At 38.0% G+C, this 16161-nt stretch overlaps 1 protein-coding gene across 4 annotated transcripts in view; it reads right to left on the bottom strand.

The window, feature by feature from the left end:
* Positions 1 to 16161, bottom strand: part of PPP2R5C (protein phosphatase 2 regulatory subunit B'gamma) — a 374584-nt gene that overhangs the window by 124073 nt on the left and 234350 nt on the right. Inside the window, exon 1 of one of the 4 annotated variants that reach the window (XM_048853967.2) lies at positions 7852 to 8022. The exons of the other annotated variants lie outside the window; for them this stretch is intronic. Within the exon in view, the coding sequence (XP_048709924.1) occupies positions 7852 to 7945 (94 nt within the window). The 5' untranslated portion in view covers positions 7946 to 8022. Of the gene's footprint in view, positions 1 to 7851; positions 8023 to 16161 lie in introns of those variants that run through there. 4 annotated transcript variants of the gene reach the window in all.

Raw genomic sequence — 16161 nt, 5'->3', positions numbered from 1 at the left:
CATTTTCAATAGAGAGGAGTACTGGAATATTATATAGAAAGATCTGGATAATCTTGAAGACTGGAGTAACAGAAATGGTATGAAAGTGTAATAGTACAAAGTGCAAGATCATGCACTTATGGTCTAGTGAGAATTTCTTATAAACGGGGGCTTACCAGTTGGAAAACACAGAAAACGAGAGCGACCTGGGTGTGTTGGTCGATCAGAGGATTACTATAAACCACCAATGTGATTCCAGCTGAGAAAAAGGCAAATGCAATCCTAGGAAGCATCAGGCAAGACGTTTCCAGTAGAGAGAGAGACATTAATGCCATAGTATAAGGCATTGGAAAGATCTCATCTGGAATACAGTGTACACCTCTGATCACACAAAAACATTCTTTGCAGTATGGTAAGCTAAATCAGTAACGTTCAGTGCTCATTTCCCTTCAATACCAAAAAGATTAGGCATGGGTGTGGGATTGTTGTCCCAGGGTTAAATCCTGAACTCTGAAATTCTACACTATTTTTGTGTGTAGTACACAGTGTGAAGACTATAATTATCTACATTCTGTACATGTGTCACAAATACAATGTTAAGACATTTATTAGAAGCAGTCATGCTTTTGCACATACTTGATTTTTATGTGTAATAAAAGCCAAAAGGGTACTTTATTATACACCACAACAAACAGGAAAAAGCAAGCTAAGTCTCATTTTTATTTTTAAAATATATTGTATCCTTTTTAGAATAAGACTGTAATGGTACTAACTTATTAAGCAATGGGCTTAAATTGCAAAAGGGTAGTTCAGGTTGGACATTAGGAAAAGCTTCCTAACTGTCAGAGTGGTTAAACACTGAAATAACTTGACCAGGGAGGCTGTGGAATCTTCATCATTGGAGATTTTGAAGAGGTTAGACAAACACCTGTCAGGGATGGTCTAGATAATGTTTAGTCCTGCCATGAGTGTAGGGGACCGGACTAAATGAGCTCTCGGGGTACCTTCCAGTACCATGATTCTATCAGGTCTTAGATTTATCTTATGACATATTTTCTAAATTCATATATTTTACATTTTTAGAAAAATCTTATTTCTTTACTACCATACAAGCTATGCCTAGCCAACATTTAAGAGCACATATCAAATGAATAATTCTTTGAATACAGCAAAACAGTATGAGCGACATCCTTCAGAACAAGCAGAAGCAGAACTAGAAGTAGAAATGGAAGAGTTGAATGAAAAAGGATATGCCAGCCAGTGTTCCCCAAGAGTAACCCAAGTAACAGGCAGTTCTCTGCGTGATACAAGGACCACAGTAGAAAATTTTATATACAGAATTTAACAAAAATTTTAATTGAGTACCACCTTATTGCATCATGAGCCAGGATAAAAGGCTAAAGAAAAACTCTCTCTCTTTATTTCAAATCAAACTTAATATTTTCTAGAAAAAAAAACAACAACTCAAACTCCAAATAGCAATGCTTTAGAAATAACTTACAATTTCAAAACAGCAGACAGTAATTCTGACTTGACTGCATGGAGGCTCACATTGTGGCAGGAAGTAAAAGTAGGAAAAAGATTCACTTTACACTTCAATGTACAGGAAAAGCAAAAAAACCTAAAAGCAATATTCAAATTTCTATGTTTCCTGGATATTGTTCTCTCAGGTAACACTTTCTTTAAACCAAAAATTGGCTGTTTTTCTGGATACTTTTTCCTAGGTATTTTTTAACCAAGAAATCGTCCCTCATTCACCATATTAAAAATTCAATTGCTCCATCTTCAACTTTAATACCCAACCATATTCTGTGCTCCTAATTTATAAGCATTATTTAACACCTACCTTAGACACATATTTGCAGCGGCTTTAACCTCAGACCAGTGCACTGCAGCCATTAACCTGCTTCATTACATTCTAACTAGGTGGTAGTTTCATCTAAATAAGTAGTACAGAAATTGGTTAAGAGTTAATGCAGAAGACATCACTGCATTAAATGCACACATAGGCACTGAATACCTGCCTTAATTTAAATATCCTGCCTTGGTACCTGCAGGAAAAAAGATAGGGCAGCTTATAGTAAGAGTGCTACACTTTGAAAATGACCTCCTTCAGAAACATGAACAGACATTTTTTTTAAATCAGCCGACAGTGAGGTCGATGCACCCTTTGGTCTTGCATGCAATTAAGAGATTTGTTTTTCTGTGTACAGAACTAGAGCCATACTACTTTTTAAATTTAGCTCTTGATTTTCTGTTATTCTCATTCAATGGAAGTGCGAAGAGTGTTTCCTTTATCCATAGTTCGTGTCAATTAAGTGAGTAGCCCAGGTTCTTTAACAAGTTTTGTTAAATAAAAATGTGCCTCTTTTGAAGTGTCAGTTTGTTTTAAGAATAAGTATGCTTATTCAAGAATTTTTGAAAAAATGGTGTCGCTTTCTTTTAAGGAATTAGATATAATAAGTCTGAAAGATTAATTGGCTATCATCTAATGCATTAATTGCATAGGATACTTCCTATGTTTGTTCACTGTCAAAGGGACCCAAGAGTGTGATCTTTTAGCATTTGATAGTAACAGCAATATGAAAGTATACAAGTAAATGTATTGTATATCACATCTAGAAAGCATTTGTTTGCCTTAAGATCCTGCAGTAGTTATGGAGATTGGATAACCTTCTACCTCAAGGTCAGTAATTCAAAGACAGCCCAAGTTTAGAGACCACCATATGACAAATGTTTAGTGCCGTATCTCAGCTGAACTGTTTGTTTGTACATACACCTAATACAATGGGGCCCTGATCTTGATTGGGTCCCCTGGGAGCTACCAAAATGCAAACAGCCCAAATGCTCATGGACACATACTTACATCACAAAGACACCATTACATCTGGCATTCTTGCTGGCATCCTGTAGAGATGCCAAGCAATAAGTAGGCATAGAGTATGATCCTCATCTACAAATGGTCCTCCAAATCAGAGGCGAGACACAATGGCAGGTCAACGCAGAAGAGGAAAAGTTGGCACTGCTATTGGCTATACTGTGCCTCTTCTGCAGAAAGAGGACTTTCAATATATGTCAATACAGCATCTTTCACAAAACCTTTAAATTAACTTAAGAGAAAAAATCCTTCACCAAATCTTCCAGAACTTGCTGCTGCTTCTAGGGGGAAAAAATCAAACTTTTAGAACACAGAGTACTTTAGCTGATTCAAAATGGAAATTCCGGTGGGCCGGTGAAGGGCAGGGGGAATCCTGCAAGAACAGTCAAATTGAACACACTTCACATACAACTTTCAGGATCTCACAAAACTTCGGCTTGAAATAAATTGTGAAAAGGCAATCTATCATGTGTAGTATGAATTGCAGCCATTAAAAATTAAGGCCAATAAAGCAGTGTCTATACTAACTGTTTTGGGGTATTTTGGTGAATCTTCCCCCACTGTTTTACTGCCATCAGTGCACTTCAGAGCAGATTTAGATAACACAGTGGTAAAAATGACTGTGCCCCCAGTTTATACTAGCACTGCCTCTTGTGTTACCATCTGTGAAGCTGCGCTAGTCGCAATGCAATGGTGGGAGATTTCTCCAAAAATGCTCGTGCAGAGAAGGCTGGAGGATACATCTACAGTGGAAATAGTTGTAAGCTTTCTTTCTCTATGAGTGGAAGCTGGTAGGCTGTTGTCCACACTAAAAAATGGAATCCATATTTCTCCAAAAATGCCTGCATTTTGCCTATACCACAGCTATAATTTTCTGCATCTGTGCAGAAAAGTGCTTACAAGTTTTCCTAGTACAGACAAGACTTTACTAAAGCCAGACTTCTGTTTGAAGTGGCGAGGGGGAGAGAATGAGAATTCATCTTCCCACTTTTCATAACTCTTGTTTAAGCTATTTATAGAAAATATTTGCAGTTAGCATTAGTAGATAGATCTCTTTTCTCCTCTAAGATGGAAATGAAAAAAGTAGTAAAATATGGAAGTGCATTTTTATCTTTAAATATTTTCCACAAGCATCTTTAGCAAATACTCCCAATACAAGTTTTATGAAAATATAAATTAATGTGCACAAAACATACTATATTGTTTTTAAGATAAACACCTATTATCATAGCTTAAAATATTTACCAGACAATGGGTAGTCAAAAGCAACCTGCTAGAGTGTGTCAAACATTTTCTGAAAATAAGTTTTCTGGCAGAAAACAATGATTTGATTAAATCAAAACATTTTATAGGAACATATTGATTCTACCTAAATTTGAGAAAATCATCAAAATATTTTTTTATAAAGTCAAAGCACTTTTGTTTGGACGTTTATATTATTTATGCTATAAAATATAGTATACAGTTTATATTATGCAATTTATATAATGAATCAAAGTCAAAACAAGACACTTCACTGAAAGCTGTTCTGTGGGAAATTTCATTCAAAAGGAAATTTCAGAATTTCATTCCAATTTGGGAAAATAAGCAATTTTGAAGTGTTGGCATTTCCTATAGAATGGAAATTCCAAGTTTCAATCAGCTCTAGTAGATGTCAAAAATAACTCACCAGCAAGATCAAGGGGCATCCTAGCAAAGAGCCCAGCCCTTGCACCTACCTCTTTCCCTCCAAACCTGAAAGAGTATACTGGGATTTCAAACAGTGTTCTCCTTTGATTCTGCTTGGGACTCCCTCTTACGTTTAGCTACGAAAAAAACTAAAAAAACTGAAGCCACAGAATCTACCACAAAACCCACCCTTTGCTGCAGAATTCTGTTCTAGCATCTAAGATTTCACTTTAAAAAAAAAAATTAAAATATCCTTTTCAGTTGCAAAGAAAACTTCCCCATCACAAGCCAAACTTAATCCAGTGCTGTGTCATCTCATCTCTGCAACAGAATATCTTCTAGAACAACAGCTGTAAGAAATGCAGGAGCTCCCCCAGTTTGTCTCAAAGTATTCACATTTAAATGTTTTCACTGGGCTTCAAAATTGACACTTAGCATTCGTTGATGATTTCAATATAAATATGCAGCTCCTGATGCTTTCCTCCATCAATGGTGGAGGAAATCCTGGATATCAGGGCAGTCAGGCAGCTATCATCTGTCAAAGTTGTTGAACTCCATATTCTCCCCAAAACTACAAGTCCTTCTGTCTCTATCCAAAAGGGAAAGAGATGTATCCCACTCCCTAATGCCAAAGACCTCCTCCTGAGTGCGAAAATCTTATCTGTTCCCATCTGCCAGAGACTCCTGTTACTTCACCCCACCTTCACCCTCACCCCAAAGAAGCCCCAACCTGTACCTTTTGTCAATACAACATTCTGCAATGAACTGAAATTCAACGTTTAGGTAAAGTGTGACCTGATCATGATAATGTATCATTTATACTATGGAAATACATACAGACCTTGAGGCACTGAATTTAATATAATTCAATAAACCTTCCAATTTTGAATCAAGAACGTAAGTATGGCCATACAGGGTCAGACTAATGGTCCATCTAGCCCAGTATCCTGGTTTCCAACAATGGCCAATGCCAGATGCTTCAGAGGACATGAACAGAACAATGCAATTATCGAGCGATCAGTCCCCTAATGTCCATTCCCAGCTCCTACCAGTCAGAGATTTTGGGACACCTAGAGCACGGGGTAGAGTCCCTGACCATCTTGGCTAATATCCATTGTGAAAACTGACCATTTATTCCTGTTTGTTTCCTATCTTCTAACCAGCTACTGATCTATGAGAGGACCTTCCCTCTTATCTCATGATTACTTACTTTGCTTAAGAGCCTTTGACAAGGTCCCAAACTGAAGGCTTTCTGAAAGTCCAAGTACACTATATCAATAGGATTAGTCCTTGTCCACATGCTTGTTGACACCCTCGAAGAATTCTAGCAGATTGCTGAGGCATGACTTTCCTTTACAAAAGCCATGTTGACTCTTCCCCAACATATCATGTTCATCTGATAATTCTGTTCTTTGTTATAATTTCAACCAATTTTCCTGGTACTGAAGTTAGGCTTACTGGCCTGTAATTGCTAGGATCTCACCTCTGCAGCCTTTTTAAAAAATTCATCTTAAGTTTGATAAGCTTCAGTGAACCAAAAAATTCAGCACATTATGTTAAAGAAATGAGGGGAACTTGACAGAGTACTTTTTGGCGGTGGGGTTGGAGGTAGAGAAGGTCTGCTTTCAGTCACTTTGGCTTGTATTCCTTTGATTATGGGCAGAGTCCTTGCTCTCACTCAATGGATAAAACGTCTTGTAGAGCAGTGGTTCTCAACCTTCCAGACTACTGTATCCCTTTCAGGAGTCTGATTTGTCTTGAGTATCCCCCAAGTTTCACCTCACTTAAAAATTGCTTGTTTACAAAAATCAGACAAAGTCTCACAGCACACTATTACTGAAAACTTCCTTACCTCTCATTTCTACCAAAAAATTATAAAATAAATCAAATGGAATATAAACAATACTTACATTTCAGTGTACAGTATATAGAACAGTATAAACAAGTCACTGTATGAAATTTTAGTTTGTATTGACTTCACTAGGGCTTTTTCTGTAACCTGTTGTAAAACTAAGCAAATATTGAGATCAGTTGATGTATCCCCAGAAGACCTCTGCGTACTCCCCTAGGTATGTGTATCCCTGGTTGAGAACCATGGTTGTATAGCAATTCCCCACCCACAAGCCAATATTATGGTCTCTTGGAATACATCCAAATCCCTCTTCAAGCAACTGGGTGATACTAACCTTTTAAAAGGTATCACAAGGAATTATAATTTCTCTCTATTAGAGATCAGATTCTACTGTTTAAATCAGGGATCCAGGCTTTCCAGCAGGAATTCTTTGGCCTTTATAGCAAAATATTTTCAATACAGGAAATCTACGTACAGTATGCATCTGAACAATTTAGCTTATGCCACAAAAAGTTGAAAAGACTAGTTGATTCAGTACCATTTCAGCTCTGTTTCTTTGATAAAGGTTGAACGCAGTTATTCACATTGTTCTCACCACATCCCATAAATGTTTTGGACTCACAAAAAGAGTTATAAAAACAAAGTCAATGAAAGAGAATTGACATTAAAAAAAATAAACACTTTTAACCTTCTAAGGTATTTTACTGCTTTTAAAAACCAGAAATATAGCAATTCCACGCATGTATTTTTTTCCCTACATAAACACCATACCTAATTTTGTTTCAAATTTAGAAACTTGGTAAAAAGTGTAAATTTACAATACATTCCTATTCTATGAATCCTAGACTATATACTCAACAGCTAAAAAATATTTAATATTCAAATTACAAAAGCCAATTTTCACACAACTTGTTTGTTAAAGTAAAACAACAACAACAAAACCATACACACTTCTAGGAAGTGCTTTTTGAATAAATACTAGATATTTTCATTATAATTCTGGGTATTTTTCCAGTGGACTTCCTACTTCAATTACTATCTGTAGTGATTTTAGAGGCACTCATTTGTTCACACAGAAAAAGCATTGCAGCACTCTGAACACTTACATTATGCTACACAAACTGTATACGGATAACTTAGCTCTGCCCTGCCCCCCACCCAATACCTTTCTGGGGTAGTGACTTCACATCCTTTGACATCAGCAAAGCTAGAAAGGGGGATGGGAGAGTCACAGTAGAAAGCAGTAAAACCTGCTTTTAAACTATACAAGCAATGCTTTCCCGAATTCTGAAATTATCCAAATAGCATTTAATACAAAACTGATTTCCATATTCCACAATTATCCTGAGTCTGCATCAAAACAGAATAGATTCTGCTACAAAGGACTTCCTGCTTTCCTTATCTAAAAATCACAATAGCCATTTATTAGCTAGCCACACACAGTTTCAATTCACTGAAACACACAATAACTCACCTCTAATATGTAAAAGGGCCACGGGCTGAAACGGCCCATTGGAATTGGCTGCATCAACCACCATCCTGCTGCCAGCTTTATTACATGTCAACATCTAGGCTTCAGCAGGAAAGGCAATGTACTCCTTAAGGCAAGAAACCAGCCTCCATTTTAGTTTAAAAAAAAAGAAACTGAAGCTCTCTGCAGCTGGAGGGAACTGGCTAGTTAGTGATGTAAGCAGTCAGGAGAAATCTGATTGGCTAATAGCAGCAACTTAAAATGACACTAAAAAGCTGCAAATCAAAAAAGGTTTTTGTGTGGCTGTCACTGCATTAAGCTTGTACGTTTTTCTGCTTTCTCTTGTGCCTCCATTCATCAGTAATTTTAAACAGAGAGCCCTTTTCTCAGCACACTCTCATGAGCTAAACCTGCAGTGTAAACAAACTTATCTTGACAAAGGAGCTTGAACAAATTACGGAAAACTTTCACCCATGATGATTTTACTGTTGTGCACAACATATACATGTATAAAAAGTGTTAGGCATGGGACATGTACTTGTGCTGAAAACGCAAAAGTTTAGACATTTTCTCCTAAAAACAATTGCCACTGAATCTCAAAATAAAAGTTCTCATTAATACTCATATCATATTAATAGTGTGATTCAATCAGCGCTTGATTTAAATGCATAATAAGAGCAATATCTTTTTACAATGTTAATTTTCAAATGCCATATATCTCACATTTTTAAGTACATTTACCTTACTGTAACTAAATCTAGCATGAAACATTAAATTTCAATGCTGTACCTCCTAATGATTTATTCCAAATAAATCAATACATACCAAATAAATTAATAACTTTAGTAACCAGTTAAGTGGACACTTTATGGGAAACTTTGTAAAGTTTTCTGTTAAGATAAAAATCATCTTTTATACCTCATTCCTCTTCCTTATATCCTTATTAAGATGAAAAGTAGGCATCTTAAAATTTAATCTAAAATATAACCTCTTGTAAAACAAGATTTTATAAAAACTCAGCATTATTTCACTTTTCAAAATTCCAATAACCATGTTTGTTTAAAAATACTGAAACCCAAACACTGCACTACTAATAACCTGAAAACCATATTGGGTATTAACAAGTGAAACTCAGAATTGATTGTCCAAGCTAAGAAAAAAATTATAGTAACAGGTACAGTTAATTTTTAAGCTTTTCACTTTTATTAAAATAATAGAAACATAGAACTGGAAGGGACCTCAATAGGTTGTCTAATCTACTGCCTTGCACTGAGTCAGAATTTAGTATAGGGTGACCAGACGTCCCCTTTTTATAGGGACAGTCCGGTTTTTGGGAACTTTCTCTTATATAGGCACCTCCTACCCCCCACTCCCTGTCCTGTTTTTTCACAGTTGCTATCTGGTCACCCTAATTTAGTACATCTAGACCATCCCACACAGGTGTTTGTCTAACCTGTTCTTAAAAACCTCCAACGACGGAGATTACACAACCTCCCTAGGTAATATGTTCTAGTGCTTAAGAACTTTTGTTAGGAAGTTTTTCCTAATGTCTAACGTAGATCTCCCTTGCTGTAATTTAAACCCATTAAAATGTATTGTTAGTGATATACAGTAGGTAAATATTTCTTTACAACTTAAGATTTAACTTGACAGTACCCCTTAAAAGCAAATATTTGAAAGATCATTTCTCCTTATTGCTTCTTACTCCTCCCACACATAGGGATAGCATTCAGAAAAATAAATGCATTATGTTGCTTGTATCTGCCCCGAAAAATGCTCTCTAATACAATGCAAATATTTAAGGTCTAGCAGCACCAGCCTAAACTATCAACATACGTCTAGAAAAGAGGTATGTCAGAGAGGAGAAAAAAGGACTGTAATTTTTATGTAACAGGTGGTGATTGGAACTCAAGTTCCCTATTCTTCCAAATTAACTGAAACCCTAGAAAACATTTTAAAGATATTTTCCCTGTTTCTCGGAATACATGAAAACAATTTGTGCACATTTTAGTTAAATGAGTTTTTACTCCCAACAAAAACAAACACCATACCAAAGGGCTGAGCCTGTAACAAAACTAAATTTAAAAACAAAAATATAAATTAAAATGACAGCTCTGCCTGATGACTGGACTATAATCACCTGACAACTGATGTACTCTCTCTATACTGTATTGTCAGTGAACTCTAAGTTGTAAACTCTTTGGGAAAGGGCTGTTCTAGATCCTGTACAACACCACGCATGCTGCCGCACTCAAAACAAAATACCACGACCGTGGAACAAAGGAGAAATATTGTGACAAACTAGCTTCATTATTTAAAAAAAAAAAATGTTGACAGAATTCTTTAAATAAGCCCTGCTTTTTCATTTATCCAAAGTGAAATTTAGTTGTTTTGTAATATGCTAAGACATATCACTAAAGCCAATTTTAACTTTAAAGCAATGCAGTTTCATTGGTTCCAACTAGGGCTGTCAATTAATCGCAGTTAACTCAAGCTTTTAACTCAACAGAAATTAACCGGATTAAAAAATTAATCGTAATTAATCACAGTTTTAATTGCACTGTTAATAATAGAATACCAATTTAAATTTATTATAAAATATTTTGGATGTTCTTCTACATTTGCAAATATATTGATTGCAGTTACAACACAGAATACAAAGTGTACAGTGCTCACTTTATATGATTTTTGATGATCTTTTTATAGTGCAAATATTTGTAAACAAAAGAAATAGTATTTTTCAATTTACCTCATACAAACTGTATGCAATCTCTTTATCGGGAAAGTGCAGCTTACAAATGTAGATTTTTTTTTGATTTTTTTTTTAACATAACTGCACTGAAAACCAAAACAATGTAAAACTTTTGATCCTTCAAGTCCACTCAGTCCTACTTCTTGTTCAGCCATTGCTAAGCCAATAAGTTTATTTACATTTATGGGAGATAATGCTGCCCATTTACAATGTCACCTAAAAGTAAGAACATGCTTTGATTTGTAGATTACACTATCTTATTTTTTTCTTTTACAGTGCAAATATTTGTAATAAAAAACAATAATATAAAGTGAGCATTGTACACTTTGTATTCTGTGTTATAACTGAAAATGTAGAAAAACATCAAAATATTTACAATAAATTTAAATTGGCATTCTATATTGTTTTAACAGTGTGATTAAAACAGATTCATCATGACTATTTTTTTAATCTCACAATTAATGGCGACTATTTTTTTAATCATTTGACAGCCCTAGTTCTGACACCTCTCCTCAATATACCATATATACTCGATCATAAGCCGGTTCATTTATAAGCCGACTCCACCAAGATGGAGAAGGAAAAATGGAAATTTTTATGACCCATTTATAAGCCGATCCTATAATTCAGGGTTCGGCAAACTTTGGCTCCCAGGGCCATCAGGATAAGCTGCTGGCGGGCCAAGATGGTTTGTTTACCTTGAGCGGCTGCAGGCACAGAGGTAAAGCTAAATAAACAAAGTGTCCCGGCTTGCCAGCCGCTTACCCTGATGGGCCGGGACAGCAACTGGTGGGGAAATTTTGGGGGAGGGAGAAGCTGGGGGTCAGGGGAGTAACCCCTGTGACCACCCCCCACATGACCCCACTCCTAGCCCAGGACCTCACACTTTCCCCATCCTATCCCTTCCCACCTTAGGTGGGGTGGGCCAGGGAGGATGTCTTTGGGTGGCCCGGATCTGCTCCGGCAGGCTAGGCGGTGTGGCCGCAGCCTGCTCCAGTGGGCCAGACTGGGCGGCACAGCCGCAGCCTGCCAGCCCTGGAGCTGCAGCTGCTTCGGAGGCTGGTGGGAGAGCAGCGTGGCCAGAAGCGGAGAGACTCTGGCCCTGCCTCTTCCCTTCTGGCTCTACTGACTGTGCTGCCTCTCTTTGCCCCCTCTGTTGTGGGGAGGGGCTGTGTCCCACCTCTCCCCCTTTCTATACCTGTTCATAAGCCAACCCCCTTCTCTGATGCTTCCCTTTTTTACTAAAAAAAATTCGGCTTATGAACAAGTATGCACGGTACTCGCTTTCTTTAGCTGCTCCCCACCCCCGCCCTATGCATGCTACATCAGTGTAAGAGAATTCAGACGGTCTCTCTTTGCGCAGGCACACCAGCCTCGGTACTCTTTACAAAGATTAATAAGCAAAAGCACTGCTAGTGCATCAGCATGGAAGTTAAGCAGTGCGCCCAGGGGCACAATGAGCAGTCAAGTGAGGACCAAAACTGCAGTTACAAAAAGGTTGCACATTTAATATGGGGCAGTCTTGCTTCTGCAATCATAGCAGTGCTAGTCATTGCCTGACTTAGAGCATCAAAGGTTTTGGAACATCCAACAGTCAAAGAGGATGTTTACAGTTAGGTAGTGTTGTAAGCAGGTGAAACAGCAATCAGCATGGATGGAAGCTGCATGTGGTCTCTCAACACTTTGCATTCGGGCTCCACAAGACCAACGGCTAGTCCTGATTAAAGCCATCACTAGAGAGCTGGTTAAAATAATCATGAATCATATTTACACTCACTTTGATCTTTAGAGAACACACTTTGAGTGACATGTGGAATCTAGATTTTTGAGTGACTATCACTGTCAAACAAATTCTAGTGTTTTATAACAGCCTCACTGAAAAACAGGAAAACCCCAGTGTCTGTGTAGCTTCACTCATGGTTTGAGCCACACAAAAAAATCATTTGCAACCAAAGGACAAAATCTCTTTACTAAAGCTAAGTTTGTTTAAACAACTTCATTTGGAAAGAAAATCAAAAACATAGTAATTCTCTTCAAGACCTTAATTTTGGGAGGGGGGAAAAAAATTAGGGTTGGTTTAAAAGGAGGAAAGACAAGGGACTGAGGAGAGAAAGGATATTCTAAAGAGCAATTTAAAAAGAAAAGCCAGAAATAAGAAATGTAGAAAATACTGGGTGGGGCAGAAGACATATGCCATCAAAAAGCAATAACTAATTAAATAAAACTCAATGTACGGGAAGAGAATAATTCCCTACGTTGATAAAACAACACTTGAAATAAATATGAGTACCTCGGCCTAAAAAAAGGACGAAAAGCACTAGGAGAAGTCCTCAACTATTGAAATCCTCTTGAAGCTTGTGCAAATTAACAGAAACAAAGAGGCAGCTTTGTTGTAAAACAGGTGAATATATTTTTAAGTTATGATTTCTGAAATTGGTCTCTTTCAAAAAGAATGAATATGGTGCAATATGGGAAGTCTCTGTAAACTCTTCCACCAGAAATTTGATGTCTACCATCACCTTTAATTTCAGTCAGGGGAAGGGGGTCTTTAAAAAAAAAAAAGTCAAAAAGTCTTTCAATGAAAAAGGGGATGTTTCAGACAGATAATTTACTTATTCATACAAGTGGATCAGTTAACTAGAGGCATTTTTGAGGGAAGTGTCATAACAAGAGTAATGTGTGTCCTGAATCAGGCAAAAGAACTTATGCAAAATCCCTTAATTGCTAGCAAACATCATTAAAAGGCTTATTTTAGGATCAAGCATATTTTCCTAAAATACAAATTAAATGGTAGGACTGAGAGATTCCAAAAAAGAGCAAAAGAGAGGTGTCTATGTAATGTTGGGGAGAAGGAAATTAATGACCAGTATGACATTATTTAATAAGCCTCAAAACATGTAGAGTCCCCATGCCCTCAAACAAATCAAAAAAAGTAGTTTGCACTTTAGTACAATATATTTTAAACTGAAGTCAGGGAAAAAGGAGAGAGAATCAAGATCAGTGGTCCCCAAACTTTTGCTGTCGCCCCTTCTTCCCCCATTACCCGTAAAGGAACCTTTCCGCTCCCCCTGCAAGAAGCATGGTTGGGAAACTGTGGCCAGGAGCAGGGCCGGAGCTGCAGCTGGAAGCCGGGGCAGGGGACAGGAGCGGGGACAGGAACCGTGCCCAGGAGCAGAGCTGTGGCCCAAGCTGCGGCTGGGGGCAGAGCGAGGCTGGTTGGCACTCCCTCCCCACCCCTCATGGTGGCAGGCCCGGGCCTTGAAATGCTCCCCTCGAGGGACATGGCCCACAGTTTGGGGACCACTGGTCTAGATAAACACACTGTACGTGAGCAGTAGTCTCATGTGTTTGTACACTAGTACAAAAAATTAAGTCTAACTGTTTATTTGGATAGATGTGCTACTCTAAGGAACCTCAACATAATATCGGGTATCTACCAGAGATTTAGATGAGTTCCCTGACTCCTTAGCCTCACTATCACCAATACAGTTGTGAACATTCTTGGGCAGAAGACAGACAAAAGGACAATGTTCTGTAGTATAGTGATGCTTTCTGTAGGCAACATAGAGGAACTACCAATGACATGGCCTGACACATACACACAATTCGGTTTCTTTCAGGGGCACTGACATTGAGTGCTGTCCTGGAGAGAGACTTCCTTCCACTATTACTGCAGTCTCTACATCCTGAGTACTGGCTCCATTGACCTGTTCAGCTTCGAGGTCTAGGGCACCCCAGATAGAGAGTCAAACTGACACCGGAGAACCAGCTCAAAACGGTATTTTTACGCAAACCAGAATCAAACCCGAACTATGGTTTTGTCCTACCTACTGAACCAGAACTGAACTGAAAAAAAATGGGTTACTGGTTAAAATAAAAGTTGAGCATTTTAATATAAATATTTTAAAAAACTACTGCAATCTTATTTTCATTATAAAACAAGACGACAAAATAACAAATAGGCATGTGATTGCTACCAGAAAGGCCTGCCCCAGTATAATGAGAAGAGAATGAGATGAGAATGACAATAGGAGACTAGCCCACAAGAGTAGGGAGCGAGAGGGGAAGTTTAGGTGCTGCCTGCACACCACATAAGGCAGCAAGGGGCCACACAGATCAACCATCTCTGAGAATCACACCTGGTGATAAAAGAGGTGGAATGTTCTTGGTCCCAGAGGTTAACAGTAATTCTTCAAGACCAAGAAAAAAAATGTAATGACTATCCAACCCTTCTTCCCCTTACACAGGCTTCTTCCCATCCATCCTCAACCCCTGGCACTGCTCTCCCTCCAGTTGCTCTATTTGAAGCAGGGTCTTCAAACTCAAACTCAAATTTATCCTTTCACTGCAGAGGTCCAATATGAAATAGCAAATATCAGAAGATGTTATTATGTATTATCGTACAAACTGTTCATAAACAATAGTCGTGTTTATTTGACTACTTGAGTTTTCTTAGTGTTTAACTTAGCACATAAAGTTAAAAAAATAAATAAAAAGGTCAAAAATCAAAAAACAGTATCAATTTTAAGTTTCAACTCGTTTTTGAATTTACATCCACTATGATTGAAATTTGATCTGAATGGGTTCAAACCAATAACCAAACCATTATTTTTTTTTGGTGGTTTGAACTGGAACTGAACCTGAACACAACTGAACTCAAACCTGAATCCAACCAAAATAAATACTGGTTCGACTACCTAAGCCCAAAACTCCTCCTCCTGTATGAAGAAAACAGAAGAACCTTAAACACCATTTTGATTGAGGAACAGCTTCTACTGCCCATAGTTTCAGGAAGTGCAAAATTCCTTATAAAAAAGTTTGGCACTTTGTCATCTCTTGTAGTTAAGAAAGGGCCTGAAGAAGGGATGTGGGAGAGACTGGAGCTCCAGGTCATATTTCTTCTGCACTCCCCTGCTATAACATGTTTATGCTGAATGGAGCCATATATGTGCCCACCTACTTCTGGGAAGAAGGACACTTGTTACAGTCACACTGATTGCTTAGGCTGGAAGGAGGGATTTAGAGCCATTTTGTGCTCTGGGCACTTTCCACTTAGTGCTCCTTGACAAAGATTTTAACACAGAATAAGATAAGTCATATCACTTGCAACTTTATTGTGGCCAAGTATGAGGGGAATCTTTGCCTGTGTATGTGGCCTTGAACTCCTCCATGATAATGCCAGGTCCAACCAGATTAGCAGTGACGAGAGGGCTCTGGGAGCTAGGGTGAAGGAGTCTGAAGCGCAAGTGGTGTTCTTGTCTATCTTCTTTGACCATGGGATGCTGTTCCTGGAAGGTGGTCTGCTGGGAAGAGATGGGGTCCACCTAGCCAAGAAGGGGAAGAGCATCTTTGCACACTGAATCAGTGGGGGAATCTGATCAACATTTTAGATGTCTGAACACATGTGTGAGGAGAATGGGGAATACACAGGAAGAGGTGCAAATATTAGTATATAAGCTAAATTAGGACTTCATTGGCATCAAGGAGACTTGGTGGGATAAGTCTCATGACTGGAATATTGGTATACATGAATACAGCTTGTTCAGAAAGGACAGGGGAAA

The sequence above is a fragment of the Caretta caretta genome, chromosome 6, assembly GCF_965140235.1.
Source record: "Caretta caretta isolate rCarCar2 chromosome 6, rCarCar1.hap1, whole genome shotgun sequence".
Lineage (NCBI taxonomy): Eukaryota > Metazoa > Chordata > Testudines > Cheloniidae > Caretta > Caretta caretta.
The sequence above is the reverse complement of the archived record's forward strand: the minus strand, read 5'-3'. Positions and strand labels throughout refer to the sequence as shown.